The sequence below is a fragment of the Gossypium hirsutum genome, chromosome A10, assembly GCF_007990345.1.
Source record: "Gossypium hirsutum isolate 1008001.06 chromosome A10, Gossypium_hirsutum_v2.1, whole genome shotgun sequence".
Lineage (NCBI taxonomy): Eukaryota > Viridiplantae > Streptophyta > Magnoliopsida > Malvales > Malvaceae > Gossypium > Gossypium hirsutum.
In genome coordinates this window covers 115638899-115660897 of record NC_053433.1, presented here as the reverse complement: position 1 = coordinate 115660897, position 21999 = coordinate 115638899, and the positions used below count along the sequence as shown (strand labels likewise).

At 33.3% G+C, this 21999-nt stretch overlaps 3 protein-coding genes across 3 annotated transcripts; 2 read left to right on the top strand and 1 right to left on the bottom strand.

Annotated features, from left to right (window-relative positions):
* Nucleotides 1-3939: 3939 nt before the first annotated feature.
* LOC107951636 (class I heat shock protein) lies at nucleotides 3940-4617 on the bottom strand. Its single transcript, XM_016886760.2, has one exon. It carries the CDS (start codon nucleotides 4573-4575, stop codon nucleotides 4141-4143), a length of 435 nt encoding a protein of 144 aa, XP_016742249.2. The 5' UTR covers nucleotides 4576-4617; the 3' UTR covers nucleotides 3940-4140.
* A 1822-nt stretch (nucleotides 4618-6439) lies between these two features.
* On the top strand, nucleotides 6440-8669 carry LOC107951625 (7-deoxyloganetic acid glucosyltransferase). The gene is made up of 2 exons (XM_016886737.2): nucleotides 6440-6936; nucleotides 7621-8669. The coding sequence occupies exons 1-2, from the start codon at nucleotides 6444-6446 to the stop codon at nucleotides 8562-8564; spliced, it is 1437 nt and encodes a 478-aa protein (XP_016742226.2). The 5' UTR covers nucleotides 6440-6443; the 3' UTR covers nucleotides 8565-8669.
* A 1979-nt stretch (nucleotides 8670-10648) lies between these two features.
* On the top strand, nucleotides 10649-13034 carry LOC107951618 (7-deoxyloganetic acid glucosyl transferase). Its single transcript, XM_016886724.2, has 2 exons — nucleotides 10649-11236; nucleotides 11894-13034. The coding sequence occupies exons 1-2, from the start codon at nucleotides 10732-10734 to the stop codon at nucleotides 12844-12846; spliced, it is 1458 nt and encodes a 485-aa protein (XP_016742213.2). The 5' UTR covers nucleotides 10649-10731; the 3' UTR covers nucleotides 12847-13034.
* Nucleotides 13035-21999: the final 8965 nt, after the last annotated feature.

Genomic DNA, 21999 nt, shown 5'->3' with positions numbered 1-21999 from the left:
CTGCTAGGAGCAGTGACCAACTCTGCAGACATTGTAAAAGAGCTGGTCATCCAGAAGATAGATGCTGGTTTAGACCAGATGCAGTATGCCAACACTGCAAGAAAAAAGGCCATGTTGAAAAAGTTTGCAAGAATAGAAGCAAACCAAGACAGAATCAATTTCAGCAACAAAAGGTAGAAGCTCGAGTAGCTGAAGAAAGCAGTGATCAAGAAGAACATGTTTTTGCTGTGTCATGTGCAGCAAATCAGAAGAAGGGTTCAAAGAGCTGGCTTCTAGACAGTGGATGCACAAACCACATGTCACCAGATGCAACTATCTTCAAAACCCTGGACAGAACCTGCAAAACCAAGGTAAAAATTGGAAATGGTCAGTTGATTAATGCTGAAGGAAGAGGAGATGTGCTGATTCATACCTCTACAGGTGGCAAAATCATTTTAAATGTACTTTTGGTACCTGAAATCGATAGGAACCTTCTCAGTATAACTCAACTACTTGAGAAAGGTTACTCAGTTGTGTTCAAGGAGAAAGAATGTCAAATTTTTTATCCAAGTGGATCAAACCTCATAACAGTCACCATGACTGATAAATGTTTTGAAGTAGACTGGCCAAATGACTTACATTCAGCCTGCATAACCTCCACTGATGACTCTAGACTCTGGCATCAGAGGCTTGGACATACAAACTACAAATCCATAGCCCGCATGGTCAATGAAGGTCTGGCAGAAAATTTCATCGATTCAGTGAAGAATGATGAGCATTGTGAGATATGTCAGCAAGAAAAATTGGCAAGATTGCCATTTCCAACAAGCACAACATGGAGAGCATCAGAGAAGCTCCAGCTTGTGCATACAAATATGTGTGGACCAATGAAGACTGAGTCTCTCAAAGGAAGCAGGTACTTTATTCTATTTATTGATGACTTTACAAGATACTGCTGGATTTATTTTCTAAAACAGAAATCAGAAGTTCCATCTGTGTTCCTGAAGTATAAAGCTGCTGTTGAAACTGAGTCTGGTTGCAAACTTAGAGCAATGAGGTCAGATAATGGAACTGAGTACACCTCAGCTCAGTTCCAAGCCTACTGTGAAGAAGCAGGTATCAAACACCAGTTGACTAATGTGTATACACCCCAACAGAATGGGGTCAGTGAAAGGAAAAACAGAAGCTTGATGAACATGGCAAGATGTCTTCTATTTGAGAAGAATTTACCCAAAACTCTGTGGGCTGAAGCTGTTAACACAACAGTTTATCTCCAAAACAGGCTCCCAACCAAGGCTCTGGCTGAGAAGACTTCATTTGAAGCCTGGTTTGGGTTTAAGCCATCACTGGCTCATCTCAGAACCTTTGGTTGTCTGTGCTACACTCAAGTTCCAACTGAGAAGAGAAGCAAGCTAGATAAAAGAGCTCAAGCAGGGATCCTGATCGGCTATAGCTTGGTTAAAAAGGGCTACAGAATCCTAGAACCTGCTACAAACAAGATATTGGTTAGCAGGGATGTTGTTTTCAATGAAAAAGGACACTAGAATTGGGAGAAGGCTGAACCAGAGGCAGTGGCTGAAGATCTGGCATTGGACCAAGTTGAAAATAATGAAAACACACCTGAAATGGATGTAGATGATGTTCCAATCAGAGGCACTCGATCACTGGCTGATGTTTATGAAAGAGCACAAGTGGCTACTGTTGAACCAAGTTGCTTTGAAGAAGCAGAAAGCCAGGAGGACTAGAAGCAAGCAATGATTGAAGAAATCAGGATGATTGAAAAGAATCAGACCTGGAGTCTGGTTGATAGACTAACAAACAGGAAGATTATTGGTGTCAAATGGGTTTATCGAGTCAAGAACAATGCTGATGGTAGCCTAAACAAGTTAAAGGCTAGATTGGTTGTGAAAGGCTTCAGTCAAAGGTATGGATCAGACTACCTGGAAACCTTTGCACCAGTGGCCAGGCTAGACACCATCAGACTGCTAGTTGCCTTAGCAGCACAAAAACAGTGGCTGATACACCAACTTGATGTAAAATCAGCATTTCTGAATGGATTCCTTGAAGAGGAGATTTATGTGGAGCAACCTCAAGGTTTCAAGGTGTCTGGCAAGGAAGAAATGGTGTACAAACTCAACAAAGCCTTGTATGGCTTGAAACAGGCTCCAAGGGCCTGGTATAGCAGAATTGATGGATATCTGACCAGTTTGGGATTCGAGAGAAGTCTAAGTGAGCCAACTCTCTATGTTAAATTGACTAGTACTGAAATTCAGCTCATTGTGTCAATATATGTCGATGACTTACTGGTGACAGGAGGAGATCGAGAGATGCTAAGTAGCTTTAAAGCTAAAATGCAACAACACTTTGAGATGTCTGACTTGGGATTGATGTCTTACTGCTTAGGCATGGAAGTAACTCAAGCTGAAAATGGAATTTGGCTTAGTCAAAAGACCTTTGCTATGAAGGTTCTCAACAAATTCTCAATGGAGAATTGCAAAGCAACCAGCACACCAATTGCTGTTGGAGAAAAACTCTCGAGCCAAGATAAGCATGAAAAGGTTTGTGAAACAACCTATCGAAGTCTAGTTGGATGTTTGTTGTATTTGACTGCTACCAGACCTGATATAATGTATGCTGTGAGTCTACTCTCAAGGTTCATGCATTGCTCAAATGAAAGTCACTTTAGAGCTGCAAAAAGAGTTCTAAGATACATCAAGGGAACTTTGTCCTATGGAATGCAATTTACTAAGGCTGAGAACTTAAAGTTAGTTGGCTATTGTGATAGTGATTGGGCACGTTCTTTGGATGATATGAAGAGCACAACAGGTTATGCATTCAACCTAGGCTCTGGTATGATTTGCTGGAGTTCAAAGAAACAGGCAGTAGTAGCACAATCTACTCCAGAGGCTGAATATATAGCTGCTGCTGCAGCAGTTAATCAAGCCATATGGCTTAGAAAAATCTTAGCTGATCTTAACCATGAGCAAAAGGAAGCAACAGAGATAATGTGTGACAACCTATCTGCTGTTGCAATTGCAAAGAACCCTGTCTTTCATGGAAGGACCAAGCATTTCAACATCAAACTTCATGCAGTTCGAGAAATGGAGCAAGCTCATGTTATCAAATTAGTTCATTGTAGTTCTGAAGAGCAAACTGCTGACATTTTGACAAAGACACTCAGTGTTTCCAAGTTTCAACACCTAAGAACTAAGATGGGAGTTTGCAACATGCTAACTAAGGAGGAGTGTTGAAGCAATGGTCAGCATGCAGCAACCAAGACTGTCGAGGGCACTACATGCAGAAGCTGCAAGTTCATCAAGCCAGCAAGCTGTGTTTTCACTTATTTTGTATTTTTAAGTTAATGCAATGTAACGTAGTTGTATTTCAACTATGTTAGGTTTATATTTGATGTAAAACTGATGGTGATTGAGCTGATTAATCAGCTTTGTTGATTTGTACAAGTTAATTAGCTCAAGTTACTAAGTTTGTTAGTGGTAGTAGGTGAAGTTTAGGTTAACCTACTGTTTTGTCAAGTTGTAAGCTTGTATTGGCTTTAAGCCATATTCAGTTTTTTGAATGAATTCAACAAGTTTTCATCCATATGCTCTCCATTTTTACCATTTTTAGTTTTGCTTCAAAATCTATTTGAGTTTTCTGCTTTGTTTCTGCTGCAAGTCACGAGACTTGCTCGACAAGCATTCTATTGAAGCTTGCTGCTGTAGCACTTAGATCCAACATTCACCCATATAAACATGTATGTATGCAGGTTAGAGTGTGGGATCTTGTTGTTTTTCTTTCGTTTTGGCTGATTAGTCTAATCTTCATGTAATGAACTATGCTACATTGTTTCGATTATTTAAATCGAACTTAGAATTAATTTTATTTTTTGAAATCCTTCATGTCCAGAATTGAAATTGAAATTAAAAGCTTTTGCTATATTCTGAATTTGTGAATACTGACTTATAGTAAACATATATTTCTAATTACCATTTCTCAAAACACATAATTAACAACATACAACCAAAACAAACCAACATTTCTTATCAAAATCCCAAACACAAACCCATTTGTCTTCAAACACTTCCCTACATTAATACCATATAGAACACACAACATATATAAAAACATCCTTACCCAACCATTCCTTAAACTTCACTAACATCAACCACATATTTGAATGTTCTTAACGTCACGTTTCTTCTCTTCTTCTTTAGGCACAACTACACAAAGCACACCATTCTCCATTGTAGCTTTTATTTGATCCATTTTTACGTTCTCAGGTAACCTAAAACTCCTCGTAAACTTACCACTACTCCTTTCAGTCCTATGCCATGTATCAATCTTATCTTCTTTTTCAACACTCCTTTCACCACTGATTCGTAACACTTTACCTTCTTCAACCTCTACTTTTACCTCTTCTTTTTTAAGTCCTGGTACGTCGGCTTTGAAAATATGTGCCTCTGGGGTTTCTTTCCAGTCTATCCTGGTGTTGCTTATGGCTGTTGAGGTTTCGGTTGATGGGTCGAACATGTTGAATGAGAAAGGGTCGAAGATGGTGGTGTTGTTGTTGCCGAAAAGGGATGGGATCATAGCCATTGTTGAAAGGTTGGTGATGATGATGGGAGAGGAGAGTGGTGAAGAGGGTGTTTATATAAAGTGATAGATGATGATTAGGGGAATGTACGTGGCATTCCGTGGCATGAGATGGTAAAGATATGTCACCATTTGGCTGAATTTGAGACCATCTTCTTTGAATTTCTCAAGCTTTTCTTCAAACTTTCCATGCAAGTTCAAGCGGTGGGATTTTTTTTAATGAGGTGGAATTTTCATTATTTATATTTTATAATATTTTAAAGGATGAAATTATAATTTTAATAGTTTTGAAGATAAATTTTATCGCATAATAATTTGAAAAGTTATAAGTTTTAAAGGGTAAAAAGTGATTTTTTTTTCTTTTGCAAAGCTTGAATCATTCAACTTGCATAGAAGTAATTCAACTCTTTACCATAAAATAATTCAACTCGCTACCGTTCAATCTAATAATAATTATTGGTGAGTTTTATCTTAATTTGTTAATAGTCAATTAAATTAATAAGTATTAGGTGTAATTGTAAGACATATTAAATTTTTAAAAAGAAAATTTAAATTTAAATTATGGAAATGACATTGATGGTATGAAAAATTACGAACCCTGAAAGTATTAGCCTTTAGTGAAGGCTTGATCTTGCCTGCCTCATTCTAACCCGAACTTAATTTAATTGTTTTATTTTTAAGAAAATAATCTTTAATTATTTTATTTTTTATTTTGAAGTAAATAAAATTAATTTTTTCAATCTAAAAATAAATTTTAATATATTTTTTTATTTATATATTTATTCATCAAAAGCAAAAAACTTAATATATGTATATATATTAGAGATATTATTGTAAATATTTTGCAATAAGATAAAGTGGATTTACCTTCAATCTAATTCCGACCTAATTCTAACTCTAACAAATTGAGTCGGGTTAAATCGAAATTTTAAGATTCAATTTTTTTACCTATCCTTAAGCAGGTTTAAGTATTTTTTAATTTAAAAATTCGGAAAAAGATTATTACTAAAAATTGGTATTGTATAAAAAAAATTATTCGATTACATAAAAGATTTATGCCGAAAGCCAGCAAAGGTTTGAAGCACAAGCAAAGTCCAGGGTAGTGGGTTACATACAAAGTTGTCTTCGGCCCAACACTGTATCAAAAGGTTAGAAAAAACTGGTTTATTATGATTTTAGTCCTTCTATTATGCTAACTTTTAAAATTTAATAGATCTACTTTAATTTAGTCCTATTTGTATAATGTCATTAGTAGATGTACGTTGATAACAACATTAGTTTAAACTTTTATATATAATACTTTTTTATAAAGAATAGATGTAGAAGAAACCAAATTTAAAATTGGTGTTATATAATATTATTATTAGGATAGTTTTATCCGAATACGAGCTAGATTCAAATTTGTATTCACATTCTTTTTTCTCTATCCTTCCACATATAAATTCAATAAAAAGTAATTTTAATAAATTATATAGATTAAATTGAGGGTTGATTTTTCTTAAAATAATTTAAGTTTGGATTGGGATTCGGTCTAAAAAAAACTCATTATTTAAAAAAAAATTAATTTCAGGCCAATTTAATGCAATGCAGCCAAAGATTTTAGCAATCTCTAGGTTTTAGTTAAGCAATGGCCAATTGACAATTCGAGGTGCTTTTATTATCACTCCAAAAGTCTTGATTCTTTTTTTTTCCCCACTTGTTCCTTTGTACGATGCAAAAAATTTAAGTGAGTCACTCAATTTGACATTTCATAAATTATAATCAAAATTGAAGGGAAATTACTTATGAAATCGATACAAATATTATATGTAAACTAGTATCTAGTTTATATATATATTCACAAGAAAAATCGAGTGAAGACACCCCAAAAGATGGAGGCAGTGCACCAATCTCCTCATGTACTCATCTTCCCTTTCCCAGCACAAGGCCATGTGAATTCCATGCTCAAGCTTGCTGAGCTTTTGGCACTTGCAAGCCTAAGGGTCACCTTCCTAAACTCCGAGTACAACCATGAAAGTCTCGTTCGTCGCACCGATATTCTTTCCCGTTTTGCTCAGTATCCAGGGTTCAAATTCGAGACGATACCAGATGGTCTTTCCCAAGATCATCCTCGTGTAGGCGCTGCCATGAGGGATATGTTTGGGAGCTTGGAATTGATAACCAAGCCAATTTTTAAACAAATGTTGTTTGAGATTAACCCACCTCCGGATTGTATCATAGGAGATGGTATTTTAGGGCTTACAATTGATGTTGCTAACGAGCTTGGGATCCCCATTATTCCATTTCGTACCACTAGTGCTGGTTGCATATGGGTTTTTTCCTCTATTTTTGATATGATCCAAGCAGGAGAGCTTCCAATTAAAGGTATGTGATATTATTTAATTTGTTGAGGGAAGGTTGAACCCATTGAAAGAAGTCTATAAATTGTTGTCAATTTAAAGTTAGTAGATCTCTCAATGAGTCAACATTAATGAGACTATTACTATTAGACTTCTCTTAATAAAGTCAACCTCCCCATAATGCATATAATATTTTTTTAATTAGTGTTCACAAAATTGTAATGTTAATGATTAGTTTAATCCCACACTGTTTAGAAAAGTTTAAAATTAAAATTAATTGCATTGGGACAATTGAGTTGAATGGGCACAAAACATTGAATTATAATTTTAGTTTGTTTGTTATTTTAAATTTGGTACACTAAAGTGATTATAGGTAAAATTTATAAAATCTTAAAACTTTCGATTAACATGTAAATTTATTGTAGTTAAACATATTTAACTGGATTTTTATGTATGACTATAACTATATGATTTGATAATATTAAAATTAAAGAATTCACATAAGCAGCAACTAACACAATTTGAACATGCTGATATTATAAAAATGAAGACACTAAATTATATCAAATTAAAATAGAAAGATTAAATCTCAAATTTTAATATAATACAAAGATTAATAATCATTATAAAAGTCTTAAGAAAAGTGATTCTCGAGTCTTTGAGCTTTCTTATCTACTTACAATGTGTTGTTTTGTCAAAAAATTATAAGGTAATCAAGACATGGATTGCTTGATAACAAGTGTAGCAGGCATGGAAACTTTTCTTAGATTCCGAGACCTTCCTAGCTTCTGCAAAGTTAGTGATGTAAAGGACCCACTTCTCCAACTTATGGCCCGAGAAACAAGCAAAAATTTCAAGGCCAATGGACTCATTTTAAACACTTTCGAAGAGCTAGAAGGAGCTACATTATCTCAAATGCGGACCAAGTGTCCCAAAATCTACACCATTGGACCTCTCCATGAGCATCTCAAGGCAAGACTTGCCGACACGAATCAGACAATGTCGGATCGATCCTCGAATAGTTTTAGGGAAGATGATCGGAGTTGCATCTCATGGCTTGACAAGCAACCAAAGGGATCTGTTGTTTATGTAAGTTTCGGTAGCATTGCAGTTTTGCCAAGGGAGAAACTCATGGAGTTTTGGTTTGGGCTTGTCCATAGTGGAAAGAGGTTTTTGTGGGTCTTAAGGCCCGAGAATGTGCCCAGAAACGACGGAGAATGTGACGTTGTACCAACGGAGCTCGTGGAAGGGACAAAAGAAAGAGGGTACATAGTGGATTGGGCTCCACAGGAAGATGTCCTGGCCCATGGGGCTATCGGTGGGTTTTTGACTCATAGCGGATGGAATTCGACTTTGGAGAGCGTGACAGCGGGGGTGCCAATGATTTGTTGGCCTTGCTTTGCTGACCAACAATTGAACAGTAGGTTTGTGGAGGAAGTGTGGAAATTAGGATTAGATATGAAGGATGTGTGTGATAGAAGAGTTGTGGAGCAAATGGTGAATGATTTAATGGTGGCAAAAAGGGAGGAGATTTTGAAATCAGCTACTGAATTTGCTAAATTAGCTAAAGGATCTGTGAATGCTGGTGGGTCTTCGAATTGTAATTTTGACTGTCTAATTGAGGACATAAGAATGATGATTAAAAATTGTTAAAAAAGGGAAATTTTGAGATAGGGACAACAAAATGAGGGGCCTTTCCCATCCCCACTTTTTTTATTAAATTATTTCCTAGGTTCCTGCTAATTTCGAATTAAACAATTTGACCCTAGTTTCTTTAATTACCTCTTACATCCTTGTCAACTTTTAAATTAATAATCGTATTTGTTTACTTTTATACTAACAAATGATTTTCAATTGACAAGATAAAAATATTAAAAATTAGTTTAAAATATTAATATCTCGTATTAATTGATACGAGTTATGATAATCATCAATATAAATAGATATTGATTGAAACTAATTAAAATATATTAAATTTTTTTAATTAAAATTGAACTTAAATTATTTGGTATAAAAATGGTAGGGACTATTATCCTCTAATGTATTATCTTGATTCTGTCCGTGCCCGAAGTAGCTAGTGAAGGGGAATAAAGATGTTTCGTATAGGAAAACTGCTTTAACGAAAACGGTGAATGAAATTGATGGTTGAAAACAAAGAAGAGATTGAGAAATCTGTCGGCGGCCCTTGCTGCAATTTCGATTGTTTTATTAAAGATATAAAAAAACATGTTGTAATAAATTAACTTGCAGTCACATGGCATGCAATAAAGATAGGGTTTTTTTTTAATTACATCCAAGGTTATTTAATATTAATAAATTTATATTTTAATTAATTCACAATATATGAAATGATCACTAAATTATTTAAAATTTTTTATTTATGTTATTAGCTTTAAGTTTAATTGATGAGCTCCAAACAATAATTCGATAAATCGTGTGGTAGATCAGTACCCACAAAAAAATAGAAGAACATTCCTTAGATTTAAGTCGATCTGACAGTCAATGTTGGATATCAAAGAATAAAGTTATTTAGATTTTAGTTTGTAGATATGAAAAAAAATTGAACCATACAAGAAAAGGGGAAGAAAAGTTTTCGATTGGTGCAAACGATGCGAATAGAAAAAAACCATACAACAACGATTTTAACTGTTCAGTAACTTAAATAAAAAACTTCAAATAATTTGATGACTATTTTATAACTTTCTGAATTCGAGTGACCAATATTTATGATTTTGAAGCCTATTATTTTCATTCAAGCTTTTGTTTATTTTAATTGCATGAAATAAAAAATTACTTTTAATGAAAAATAAATAAATAAAATCATTAATTAATTTACTTTAAATGGGTGAGTTGAAAATATATATTAGAAAACAAAAATAATATTATAACCATATTTTCTCTTAAAACTTAAAAAAAATTAAAACAAAATTAATTTGCCTAGATATAAATTTTAGCCCCAATAAATTATAATACAACTTTTAAATAAATTTTTTAGTTTTTTTTAAACAATTTGTCATATTCGAAAAATAAATATCACGTCAAGCACTTAAAAAAAAGATAGAATGTATTAATCTCAAAAAGAAAGGGAAAGTCATTAAGAATATAAATAAGTGCGCCACACATCCAATTACATGTCTTTTGAGAAAAGAGTAATGATCCCATAACAAATGGTATCAAAGCAATCCTTGAATGCCCGATTTCACAATAAGCATATCAGAAAGTGGGATGACATAATGGATCAACTGTAACATAGTAGCTTGTGACTAGGACGTCATGAGATTGAATAGAAGAGAATGTCACACCAAACACTCTAAAGTAGACAAGATGCAATAATTCCACATAGGAATGGAAATGGAAAATAAAGTCACCAAGGATAGGTACATGGGCATGGCTAGAAGGATTGACATGGGCCTTAATTTCCCTAAAATGAATTTTATTTTATGTAGGTCTTTTAAAATTTTTAAAAATTTAAATTAGAAGAGATAAAATTACATTTTTACCCTTGATAAAATTTTGATTTAATTTTTTAAAAATTATAAAAATATAAACTATTAAAAATAATAAAGTTATATTTTAATCTATAAAAATTATAATTTAATTTCAGACATGAAAAAGTTTTCTAACTTTACTGTTGGATAGATAAGAGCTTAATTGGTTTCCTGAAAATGATAAATGTAACATTTATTTCTTAACTTATAAATTAATATAACGGTCAAATTAGATATCCAAAGACATCTTTTGGCCATTAAATAGCTTCCAAATTGTCGATTCTTAAGCACATAAAACTCAAAAATCCCCTCAAAACAGATCCTCCAATTAGATGGAGCAAGATCGATCCTCTCAATCCGGTCCTCCACATGTCCTCGTCTTCCCCTTCCCATTACAAGGCCATATAAACTCCATGATTAAGCTGGCTGAACTGCTAGCTATCGCCGGCTTCAAGCTCACTTTCCTCGACTCCCACCACAACCATGAACGCTTGGTCAAGTTCAACAATATTGCTGCCCATTTTGAAAGATACCCAGGGTTCCAATTCAAGACCATAACCGATGGTCTCCCTCTTGATCATCCTAGGTCAGGGAACTGGTTCCTTGATATGTTTGAAGTTATGGAACTTAAGATGAAGGAAAGTTTGAAAGAGGTACTTGTGAATAGTAGCCCGCCAGTAGATTGCATAATTGGAGATGGGACTTCAGCCTTTGCTCTTGATGTTGCAAAGGAGCTTGGAATCCCCATTATTTTTTTTTGTACCAGCAGTCCTTGTTGTTTCTGGGTTTATCATTCTATCCCTGATATAATCCAAGCTGGGGAGCTTCCTATCAATGGTAAATCCACTTCTTTTTCATCAACTTTGTTTATTGTACCATGTTTAGCACTGTTTTTAATTTAGAATAATACAAAGCCCTAAGCCGAAATGATTTGACAAGCATGTTGAAGAAATTAACGAGAAAGACATTTGGAATATTCCTGTTAATTAGGCGAGTTGATTTGGTTTAAGTTGGATTAATTCGGAATTTAAAAATTATAAATCATTTTATGTTTGAATGATTGTGAATTTCAATTTTTCTAAAAAGTTTGGATTGTTTCGGGTTCAAATCACTTTGGGTTCTTGTCATTTAGATTTACCAATTTGACTTTTAAATTTGAAAGTCACTTTAGGATAATTAGTTGGGTTTTTGTATTCATTTATTGAGTCATTCTGATTACAAATCATTCTAGATTGATGGGTTTTTCAAGTTGAATCATTTCAGGATTTTTTTCATTTAGGTTTAACAGTTAAGTTTGGATCACTTTGGGTAACTTATTCCCGTTGTTTTTAAGTTCGAGTCATTCGAAGTTGCCATCATGTTTGGGTTTAAGTCATTTCAAGTTTGAGTTGTTAAATTTCTATGATTAAATAAATTTGAATCTGATATGAGTTTGAATTAATTGGGTTTGTGATCATTGACAATAGTAAATGGGTTTTTGTTAAACAATTGAAGGAAGTGAAGACATGGACCGGCTAATAACGACAGTGCTAGGTATGGAAACTTATCTTCGATGTCGAGATCTTCCTACTATATGTCGAAAACTGGACATTGAAGATTCAATTATCAAGCTAGTCGTGAAACAGACACGAAAGAGCCTTCAAGCTGATGCCTTGATACTCAACACCGCCGAAGAACTCGATGGGCCTATACTATCTCAAATACGCACCAAATGCCCTCTTGTCTATGCCGTTGGACCCTTACATGCTCAATTTAACACTAGGCTCAATGCAAAACATGGAGAATCATATGATCACTTCTCGAATACACTTTGGGAAGTGGATAAAAGCTGCATCTTTTGGCTCAATAAGCAACCGAATCGATCTGTTATCTACGTAAGTTTTTGTAGCATTACGAGCACGTCAAGGGAGCAACTTGTAAAGCTTTGGTATGGACTTCTTAACAGTAAAACGAAGTTCTTGATTGTTGTAAGGCCAAATTCCGTGATTGGAAAAGATGGTGAAGGGGAGGATGTTGTAATGGAGCTCATGGAGAAGAGTAAGGATCGAGGTTACATTGTAAATTGGGCACCACAAGAGGAAGTCTTGAGCCATCCGGCCATTGGCGGGTTCTTTACGCATAATGGATGGAACTCGACTTTAGAGAGCATTGTCGCAGGGGTGCCTATGATTTGCTGGCCTCAGTTTGCTGACCAACACGTGAATAGTAGGGTTGTGAGTGAGGTGTGGGAAATAGGGATGGATATGAAGGATGTATGTGATAGCAAGATAGTGGAGAAAATGGTAAATGATGTGATGGTGGATCGAAAGGAGGAGTTTGCAAAATCCGCATATGAAATGGCTAAGGTAACCAATCAATGTGTCAACGTTGGTGGGTCTTCTTATAGTAATTTGGACCGTTTAATTGAAGATATTAGAATAATGAGCTTGAAAACTCACAAAAAATGATAGTTTCTTAAGCAGAACTCCCCTTCGATAGTAGCATCAATACATCCCCCAGTAAACAGAATAGAAGGGGAGCGGACTTTTATTTTTATTTTTTTCTTAAAAAGTGGATGCATGATAAGATGGAGTTTTTTTTTACACTATGGGTATGAGGGAAATGATTGTATGAAACTGTGACGCCACGTTTTTTATATCTCTTTCCAATAGTTTTATGCCACATCATTACTCTTATCCTGAATTTCAAGATTTTTATCCTGGAAAAAAGTAAATCCAAATTAAAATACGTAATGAAGTAGTTATAATAACTGTTTTCCTTGTTCCACCCTACCCATTATATAAAGTTACTATTTTATTCTATATATTTGTTGATACAACGTACAACAAAAGAAGAAGATAAGGAGGATATCAAGATGGTACAATGGAGGGCTGTTCATCTAAAGAGGTCAAGAGTCAAAACAAGAACAAGAAGATAGGATGACTAAGAAGACAATTGCTTAGAGTAACTCTAGGATGTTAAAAGAATGATCTTTTTGCATCATTCCTTAGAATATTTCCTCTTGTCCATTGGTATGACATAGCCATATAAACATTCAATCCCACTAAATGTGTTGATGATTCACTAAATTAACTAAAATCACGACAAAGGCAAACGCACCTATTGAATAGTAATATTGCTATGGTGAGTCGGGAATATCGTATCTATGAGGACTAAAAGTACTAATAATTACCTTTTTTCTATTATTTAGCCTATAAATTGAAGGGTTATTTTTAATCTAAAACTAAACTAATTACGAAGGACGCAACAGAGAATGAATTAGGAAAATATTTTAAGAAAATTAATGAAAGAGACAATACTCAGAAAAGAATCCACCTAAACTTCACTTATTATTTTGAATCTAAATTAAACAATTTATTCACTTGCCTTGATCCATAGAAATCCCTAAAGTATGTTAAAATCTCTTTCGAGAATAAGAAAATTCAGCTGCTGAATTTGCTAAATTGGCTAAAGAATCTGTGAATATTGGTGGGTCTTCGTATTATAAATTTGACTGCCTAATTGAGGACATAAGAATGATGAATAAAAATGGTTAAAAAAGTGAAATTTTGACATAGGGGCCTTTCCCATCCCCACTTTTTTTATTAAATTATTTCCTAGGTTCCTGCTAATTTCGATTTAAATAATTTGACCCTAGTTTCTTTAATCACCTCCTACATTCTTGTCAACTTTTAAATTAATAATTGTATTTGTTTGCTTTTATACTAATATATGATTTTCAATTGATAAGATAAAAATGTTAAAAATTAGTTTAAGATATTTTTATCTCGTGTTAATTGATACGAGTTATGATAATCATCAATATAAATTGATATTGATTGAAATTAATTAAAACATATTAAATTTTTTATTAAAATTGAACTTAAATTATTTGGTATCAAAATGGTAGGGACCATTATCAAAGTGAAGGGGACTAAAGTCTAAAGATGTTTCGCATAGGAAAATTGCTTTAAAGAAAATGGTGAATGAAATTGATGGTTGAAAAGAAAGAATTGAGAAATCTGTCGGCGGCCCTTGCTGCAATTTCGATTGTTTTATTAAAGACATAAAATAACATGTTGTAATAAATTAACTTGCAGTCACATGGCATGCAATAATGATGGAATTTTTTGGGTAAATTGCACTAATAGCCACTCAATTTTGGGTAGCTGATAAAATAATAAATCTGATTTCAATTCAGTCACTCAACTTTCAAAAATAACAAAAAATCACTATCATTGTAGACATAACAAAAAGTTGAGGTGGCCCGTTAACTTGCCATGTTGGCATCCCACGTGCAAATGACGAAAAAGAAAAAAAGAAAAAACTCAGATCTGAAAAAGAAAAATAGTGGGAAAGCTATTTTTCTTCTTCTTCTCTGTGTTGACTGTTTTTCTTCTTCACCTTATTTACTTCACCTGTCTAATCACTTTGAATTGAAAGGAGAAGACAATAAAAAGAAATTGAAACCAAAATTAGGATTTAGATACTGGAGAAATACTAAAAACCCATATCTTTCTCTCTTTCTCATGCTTTATTCTTCTTATTGTCCTTCAATATTTGTTTTTTATTCTAGTTACTTATGTATTGTTATTGACCAAAAATAGGCAGAGAAGGCTTCTTCTTCTTTTTTGTGATTTAGTATTTCAAGATTCTCTGTGGGACAAATTTAGCCTTGGAAAAATTAGTGAAGTATATATTTGACTGTGCAAGTGCTGGGGGAGGTTGAAAGTTATCCACAACAGCAGCAACTAAGGGAAGAAGAAGAAGAATATTGGGGAAAAAAACCCTAACCCAGTTTAATGGCGGTGCAAGTGGTGGTGGCCGGAGCACTTGTCGTCAGTGCTGCGGATTTGTTTATGGGGTTATTGTATTAGGGCCATTAGAGACTTTGAGAGGGATTTTACAGTGTCTTCTTCTTCTTCTTCTTCTTCTTCTTCTTCTTCTTCTTCTTCTTCTTCTTCTTCTTCTTCTTCTTCTTCTTCTTCTTCTTCTTCTTCTTCTTCTTCTGTTATTAGGGTTTTTTTTCAATTTCTGCTTAAATTGGGTGGGTTTGCACTGTAGACATCCAATGTGGCTAGTAAACTGGTCACGTCAACTAATTAACTGGCAACGTCACCTATCTCATTAGGTCTATAATAGAAACTGTTAGTAGGTAATTGATTTGTCACTTTTCGGTAAAGTTAGTGACTGTTTTGTTATTTTTTTTTAAATTTGAGTAATTGAATTGAAACCAGAGTGACTGTTTTATTAAGTATCCCGAAGTTGAGTGACTGTTGGTGTAATTTACCCTCTTTTTTTAAAATTAGATCCAAGGTTTTAAAATATTAATAAGTTCACATTTTGATTAATTAACAAGATATAAAATAGTCATTAAACTATTCGAAAGTTTTTTATTTAAGTCATTAGCTTTAAGTTTTGTTGACGAGCTCCAAGCAACAATTCGACGAATAGTATGGTAGATCAGTACCCATCAAGAAATAGAATAACATACCTTAGATGTAAGTCGATCTAATAGTCAGTGTTTGAGATCGAAGAAGAAAGTTATTTAGATTTTGGTTCGCATATACATGATGTTCAAAGTTGTTTCATAGAAAGAAATTGAAGTGTACAAGAAAAAGGGAAGAAAAGCTTTCAATTGATGCAAGTGATGTAAACGAAGAAAACCATACAACAACGATTTTAACAACTCAGTAACTTAAATAAAAACTACTAATAATTTTATGACTATTTCATAACTTTCTAAATTCAAGTGACCAATATATGAATTAACTAGTAGTTTTTATTTATGGTTTTGATGCCTATTATTTTCATTCAAGCTTTTGTTTATGGTTTTGAAGGTTTTATTTGGTGTAATATTTTAATTATGCTCAACATTTCCAACTCACCCATTTAATTTACTTTAAATGGGTGAGTTGGAAATGTTGGAAAATATGGACATCACATATATAATAAGGGTAATTACATGTTATTATTTACTATCATGATAGGTTAGCCCAGATTAAAAGTGATCTAATTTGGTTAGAATTTTATTGGGCTTTAATTATTAAATAAAGTATGGGTCAAATATATGTAGATACTCTAATAATTGAGTTCTAATCAAATTCTAATTAATGATGGGCTAATTAGAATTTGATTAGAACTAATATGCCAAGGTTATAAAGATTAGGGTTATAGTCTCCAAATTATACACGAGATATCTTTTCTAATATCCCATCATTAGGAAAAAGAGAGCAGATATTCTCTAAATTTTTGTGTGCTAATTTGGAAGATCAAATTCCTAAGGCCAGGTCAAACTTCAAGGAATTCATGGATTCAGGTACGCTTCTGCATTTAGTTTTGTTTTTTATTTATTCTTGATAATTTGATATGATAGATCCTGGTTTATTCAGTTTTATTTCAGATTTATTTTACAAATCTAACAAGTGGTATCAAAGTCTCGTCATGTTAAATCATTGGGAATTGATTAAAGTTTCTTCTTTAAACAATTGATTCATAAAATTTTATGGGTTTTATATTTCGGATATATATTGATTTTTGAAGGATTATATTAAAGTATATTTTTTTCAATTTATAAAAATAAAAAATAATAAAAATAATTTTAAATTCTTACTTTGTAGAATTGGTCTACAATTCAATTTATGTCTACACTCTTGCATTTGTTTTTATAATAAATAAAGAAAGAAGCATGAAAGTTTAATTTGAAGTCGGCCAACGATAATGTTTTGTTTTTTATTTTTATTCTTTATATCGGAGCACACTAATAATGCATGCCATTAAAATTTTAAGGTTTTCCTTTTCTTTTATTATTATTTTTTTGATGGATTAAAAAAAAGTTAACAGTAAATAGGCATAACTTAGTTCATATTTATTTTTTGATTATAAACATATATAATAAATACATGTTGTTTTATAAATATATATAATTATCTTTTAATTTGATTGAAAGATGAAATTAAGGTAAATATTTTGAAACAAATAAATTTATATTTTGGCTTTTAATTAAGGATATCTAATATTTTAAATAAATTAGTTGGAAAAAAATATTGCCAAAGTGACCTCTTTTGTGTAGATTAGTTTATTTGAAATATTAAGATGATTATATGTTTTTGTGATTCATGCGTTTATTAATTGACCCAAAAGTAAGTTAATATTTGACATAATTTCAACGACATCTGAGTGATAATTGTGTGACAATTATAAGGTATTTTATGTGAGCAATAAGTTAGTCCAAAGATCAATTCACTGTTTGACATAATTTACTGTCAATGTTTGATTGCTACAATGTTTGATTGCTACAACAAGAGTACCGCTTACTGTTAATATTACCGTCCAAAGACTTGATATTAATGTTGTGTTTGATATCTTGAGATGGGATTAGTCATTATCTTGAATTTATTGTTTACTTATAAATACTGATTTAAGCTTGTTTTTGTTCTATATTCAACTAATTCATCTTCTGCTGCCACAATATCTGCTAATATAAATTCTATACCCATGCTTAATGGGACTAATTTTAAGGAATGGAAAAGACACTTACTTATAGTGCTTGGTTGTATGGACATAGACCTTGCACTAAGGGAAGAACAACCTGCACCTCTTACTGCGAAAAGCACCCCTGATGTTAAGAGGGATTTTAAGAGGTGGGATCGTTCAAATCGTATGAGTCTAATGATCATGAAACACAGCATTCTAGAAGCCTTTAGGGGCATAGAATTTAAAGAGATTACTCAAGCCAAGGGTTTCCTTGATGAAATTGAGAAACGTTTTGCTAAAAATGATAAGGTTGAGATGATATCACTTCTGACTTCTTTGATGTCTATGAAGTATAAAGGTCAAGGAAACGTAAGGGACTACATTATGGAGATGTTCCATACTGCTTCAAGACTTAAGGCACTTAAGATCGAGCTTTTTGAGGAATTTCTTGTTCTTATGATTTTGGTATTGCTTCCTGCATGGTTTAATCAATTTAAAATTAGTTATAACTATCAAAAGGAGAAATGGACCCTAAATGAGCTCATTTCTCATTGTGTGCAAGAGGAAGAAAGGTTGAAGTGTGATAATTCTAAAAGTGCTCATTTGGCCAATGCCCCTAAAGGCAAGGGCAAGAAAAGAAAATAGCATAATGAAGTTGCTAAGGGCCCAGCTCAAAAGAAACAACAACAAGCTATAAAGAGTTGCTTCTTTTGTAACAAGTCTGGATACGTAAAGAAAGATTGTACCAAATATCATGCTTGGCGTGCAAAGAAAGGTATAATTCTTAATTTGGTCTGTTCTGAGATTAATTTAGCTTCAGTATCTAGAAACACTTGATGGATAGATTCTGGTGCTACTACTCACATAAAAGTTTCTATGCAGGGTTGCCTAAGTTACAGAAAGCCAAATGATGGTGAAAGACACATCTTTGTAGGCAATGGAAAATTGGTAGAAGTGGAAGCGATTGAGCATTTTAGGTTGTTATTAGGAACTAGTTTTTATTTGGCTTTAAAAGATACTTTTATTGTACCGTCATTTAGACGGAATTTAGTTTCTGTTTTTTCATTGGACAAATTTGGATATTATTGTTCATTCAAAAACAATCAATTTAATTTGTCTTTAAATTCAAATGTTATTGGAACTTGTTATTTAAATACTTATGACAATCTTTATTTGCTAGAAACAGTTGCATCCTATAATGAAACCTTGCATGTGGAATCACGTGGTATTAAATGCAAATTAAATAAGGAAAATTCAACATCATTATAGCATATGCGCTTAGGTCATATCTCAAAAGTTAGAGTTGAACACCTTGTGTCTGATGGTATTTTAAAGTCCATTGACTTCACAGACTTTGATGTCTGTGTCGATTACATTAAGAGAAAACAAACCAAAACCAAGAGATTAGGTGCCAAAAGATCTTCAAAAGTCTTAGAATTAATTCATACAAATATTTGTGGGTCATTCCATATGGCATCCTGGAATGGTCAACTATATTTCATAACATTCATAGACGATTACTGATGTTATGGGTACCTATATCACATTCATGAGAAATCTCAGTCTTTGGACATGTTCAAAGCTTATAAACCTGAAGTTGAGAAACAACTCAACAAAATTAAAGGATTAAAAATGTCAGATCTGATCGTAATGGTAAGTACTGCGGTAGATATGATGGCTCAGGTGAACAATGTCCATTCCTAGAGAAATGCGGTATTGCCCTATAGTACACCATGTCAGGATCACCTAGTCTGAATGGTGTAGCTAAAAGATGAAACAAAAATCTTAAGGATATAGGAAGGAGCATGATTGCTCATTCTACTTTACCTGAGTCCCTCCGGGGAGAAGCATTAAAGACAGCAGCTTACATTTTGAATAGAGTACCCAATAAAGCAGTTGCAAAAACACCTTATGAGCTTTGGACAGGTCAAAAGCCTAGTCTAAAGCACTTTCACATTTGGGGATGTCCAGTTGAGGCAAGGCTTTATAGGCCACATGAAAAGAAATTGGGCTCCAAAACAGTAAGCAGCTACTTTATTGGTTATTCTGAATGATCTAAGGGCTATAAATTTTATGATTCCATAATAATGAATATTTTTTATACGGGAACTGCAACATTTTTTGAGGATGTTGGGTTTAGGGGAGAAATAAGGTTAGAGACATTGCTTTTGAGGAGGAATTAGATTCTAACTCAAATCCTACTATCTCTTTTGACGATGTTAAGGTTCTTATACTTATCATTGATCAATAAGTGAATCCAGAACCTCTACAAGATAATGTTGAACAACTCCCAATTCAAAATGAGGTAATTGTTCCAGAAGAACAAACTCAACAACCTCAAGAACAAGTGCCATTAAGGAGGTCCACAAGAGAAAGGAGAAATGCTATTCCAGATGGTTATATTGTATTTCTCTAAGAACATGAGAATGATAATGGAATGATGGAAGCTAATCCAATCAACTTCAATCAAGCCATGAAAAGTTCTAATTCTCAAATGTGGATTGATGCCATGAAAGATGAGTATAAATCTATGCAAGACGATAAAGTTTGGGAACTTGTCCCATTACTTGAAGGTGCAAAACCAATTGGTTGTAAATGGATATTTAAAACCAAGAGGGATGCAAATGGTAATGTGGAGAGGTATAAGGCGCGTCTTGTAGCTAAATAATATACTCAAAAAGAAGGTATTGATTTTAAGACTGTATTTCTTAATGACGATATTGAAGAAATAATTTATATGGTGCAACCAAAAAATTTCGAGTCAGAAGACTCAAAGAATATGGTTTGTAAATTGACAAAATCCATCTATAGACTCAAATAAGCTTCCCGTCAATGGTACCACAAGTTTCATCAAATAATTATTTCGTTCAATTTTGAGATGAATATTGTTGATGATTGTGTGTATCACAAATTCAATGAGAGTAAGTACATATTTCTAGTTCTTTATGTTGATGACATTTTGCTTGCCGCTAATGATATAGGTTTATTGCACGAAACCAATAGGTTTTTATTTAAGTATTTTGAGATGAAAGATCTTGGGGACACCTCTTTTGTTTTAGGAATTTAGATATATCAAAATCGATCTCAAGGTATTCTTGGATTATCACAAAAGAGCTATATCAATAAATTACTCAAAAAGTTTGGCATGCAGAGTTGTAGACCAGGTGACACCCCTGTCGCTAAAGGAGACAAATTTAGTCTTACTCAATGCCCTAAAAGTAACCTTGAAATTCAGGAAATGCAAAAGATTCCGTATGCATCAGCTGTTGGGAGTTTAATGTATGCTCAAGTTTGTACGCGTCCAGACATTGCGTACATTGTTGGGATGTTAGGCAGATATTTAAACAACCTTGGTATACACCATTCGATAGTAGCCAAAAGGGTTATGAGATATCCAAAAGGGTTATGAGATATCTTCAGAAAACAAAAGATTACATGCTTACTCATAAGAGATCAGATCTTTTGGAAGTCATAGGGTATTCTGAATCTAATTCGCTGAATGTCAAGATAGTAGGAAATCTACATCAGGCTATATGTATCTGTTAGTTGGAGAAGCTATATCTTGGAAAAGTGTTAAACAAACACTTGTAGCTTTGTTCACTATGGCAGCAGAGTTTGTAGCATGCTATGAGGCATCAAACCATGGAATATGGTTGCAGAACTTTGTCACAGGGTTGCGCATTTTGGAGAATGTAGAAAGACCACTCAAATTATTTTGTGACAATAAGTCAGCAGTACTATATTCCAATAACAACAGGAGTTCATCTAAGTCAAAGCATATTGACAAAAGTTCCTAGTTGTAAAAGAAAGAATGCAAAATGATCAAATATCCATAGAGCACATTGGGACAAACTCCATGATAGTAGATCCGCTCACAAAAGGTTTACCACCCAAGGTCTTTCATGAGCACACTACTTATATAGGTGTTACATTGTTTGAGGATATCATGATTTAGTGGGAGTTTATATTTTATTTGTTTTATGTTTGTTTTCAGACATTTATGTATTTGGTTATTTTCTGATCAGAAATAAAGTATTCAGTTTATTCATTATGTTTATTATTTTGGTACTGACCTCACTTAAGTTTAAAGAGAACCAGTTGGAAATAGACATGTTTAGATCATATTGCATGTAACTTCCATCCTA

What these genes read in the sequence shown, in the direction of transcription:
- LOC107951618 (XM_016886724.2), top strand. Translation starts at nt 10,732, where the DNA reads ATGGAGCAAGATCGATCCTCTCAATCCGGTCCTCCACATGTCCTCGTC. An exon ending in TGGGGAGCTTCCTATCAATG is followed by an intron (nt 11,237 to 11,893) that starts GTAAATCCACTT and finishes AAACAATTGAAG; the next exon opens with GAAGTGAAGACATGGACCGG.
- LOC107951625 (XM_016886737.2), top strand. Translation starts at nt 6,444, where the DNA reads ATGGAGGCAGTGCACCAATCTCCTCATGTACTCATCTTCCCTTTCCCA. An exon ending in AGGAGAGCTTCCAATTAAAG is followed by an intron (nt 6,937 to 7,620) that starts GTATGTGATATT and finishes AAAAATTATAAG; the next exon opens with GTAATCAAGACATGGATTGC.
- LOC107951636 (XM_016886760.2), bottom strand. Translation starts at nt 4,575, where the DNA reads ATGGCTATGATCCCATCCCTTTTCGGCAACAACAACACCACCATCTTC.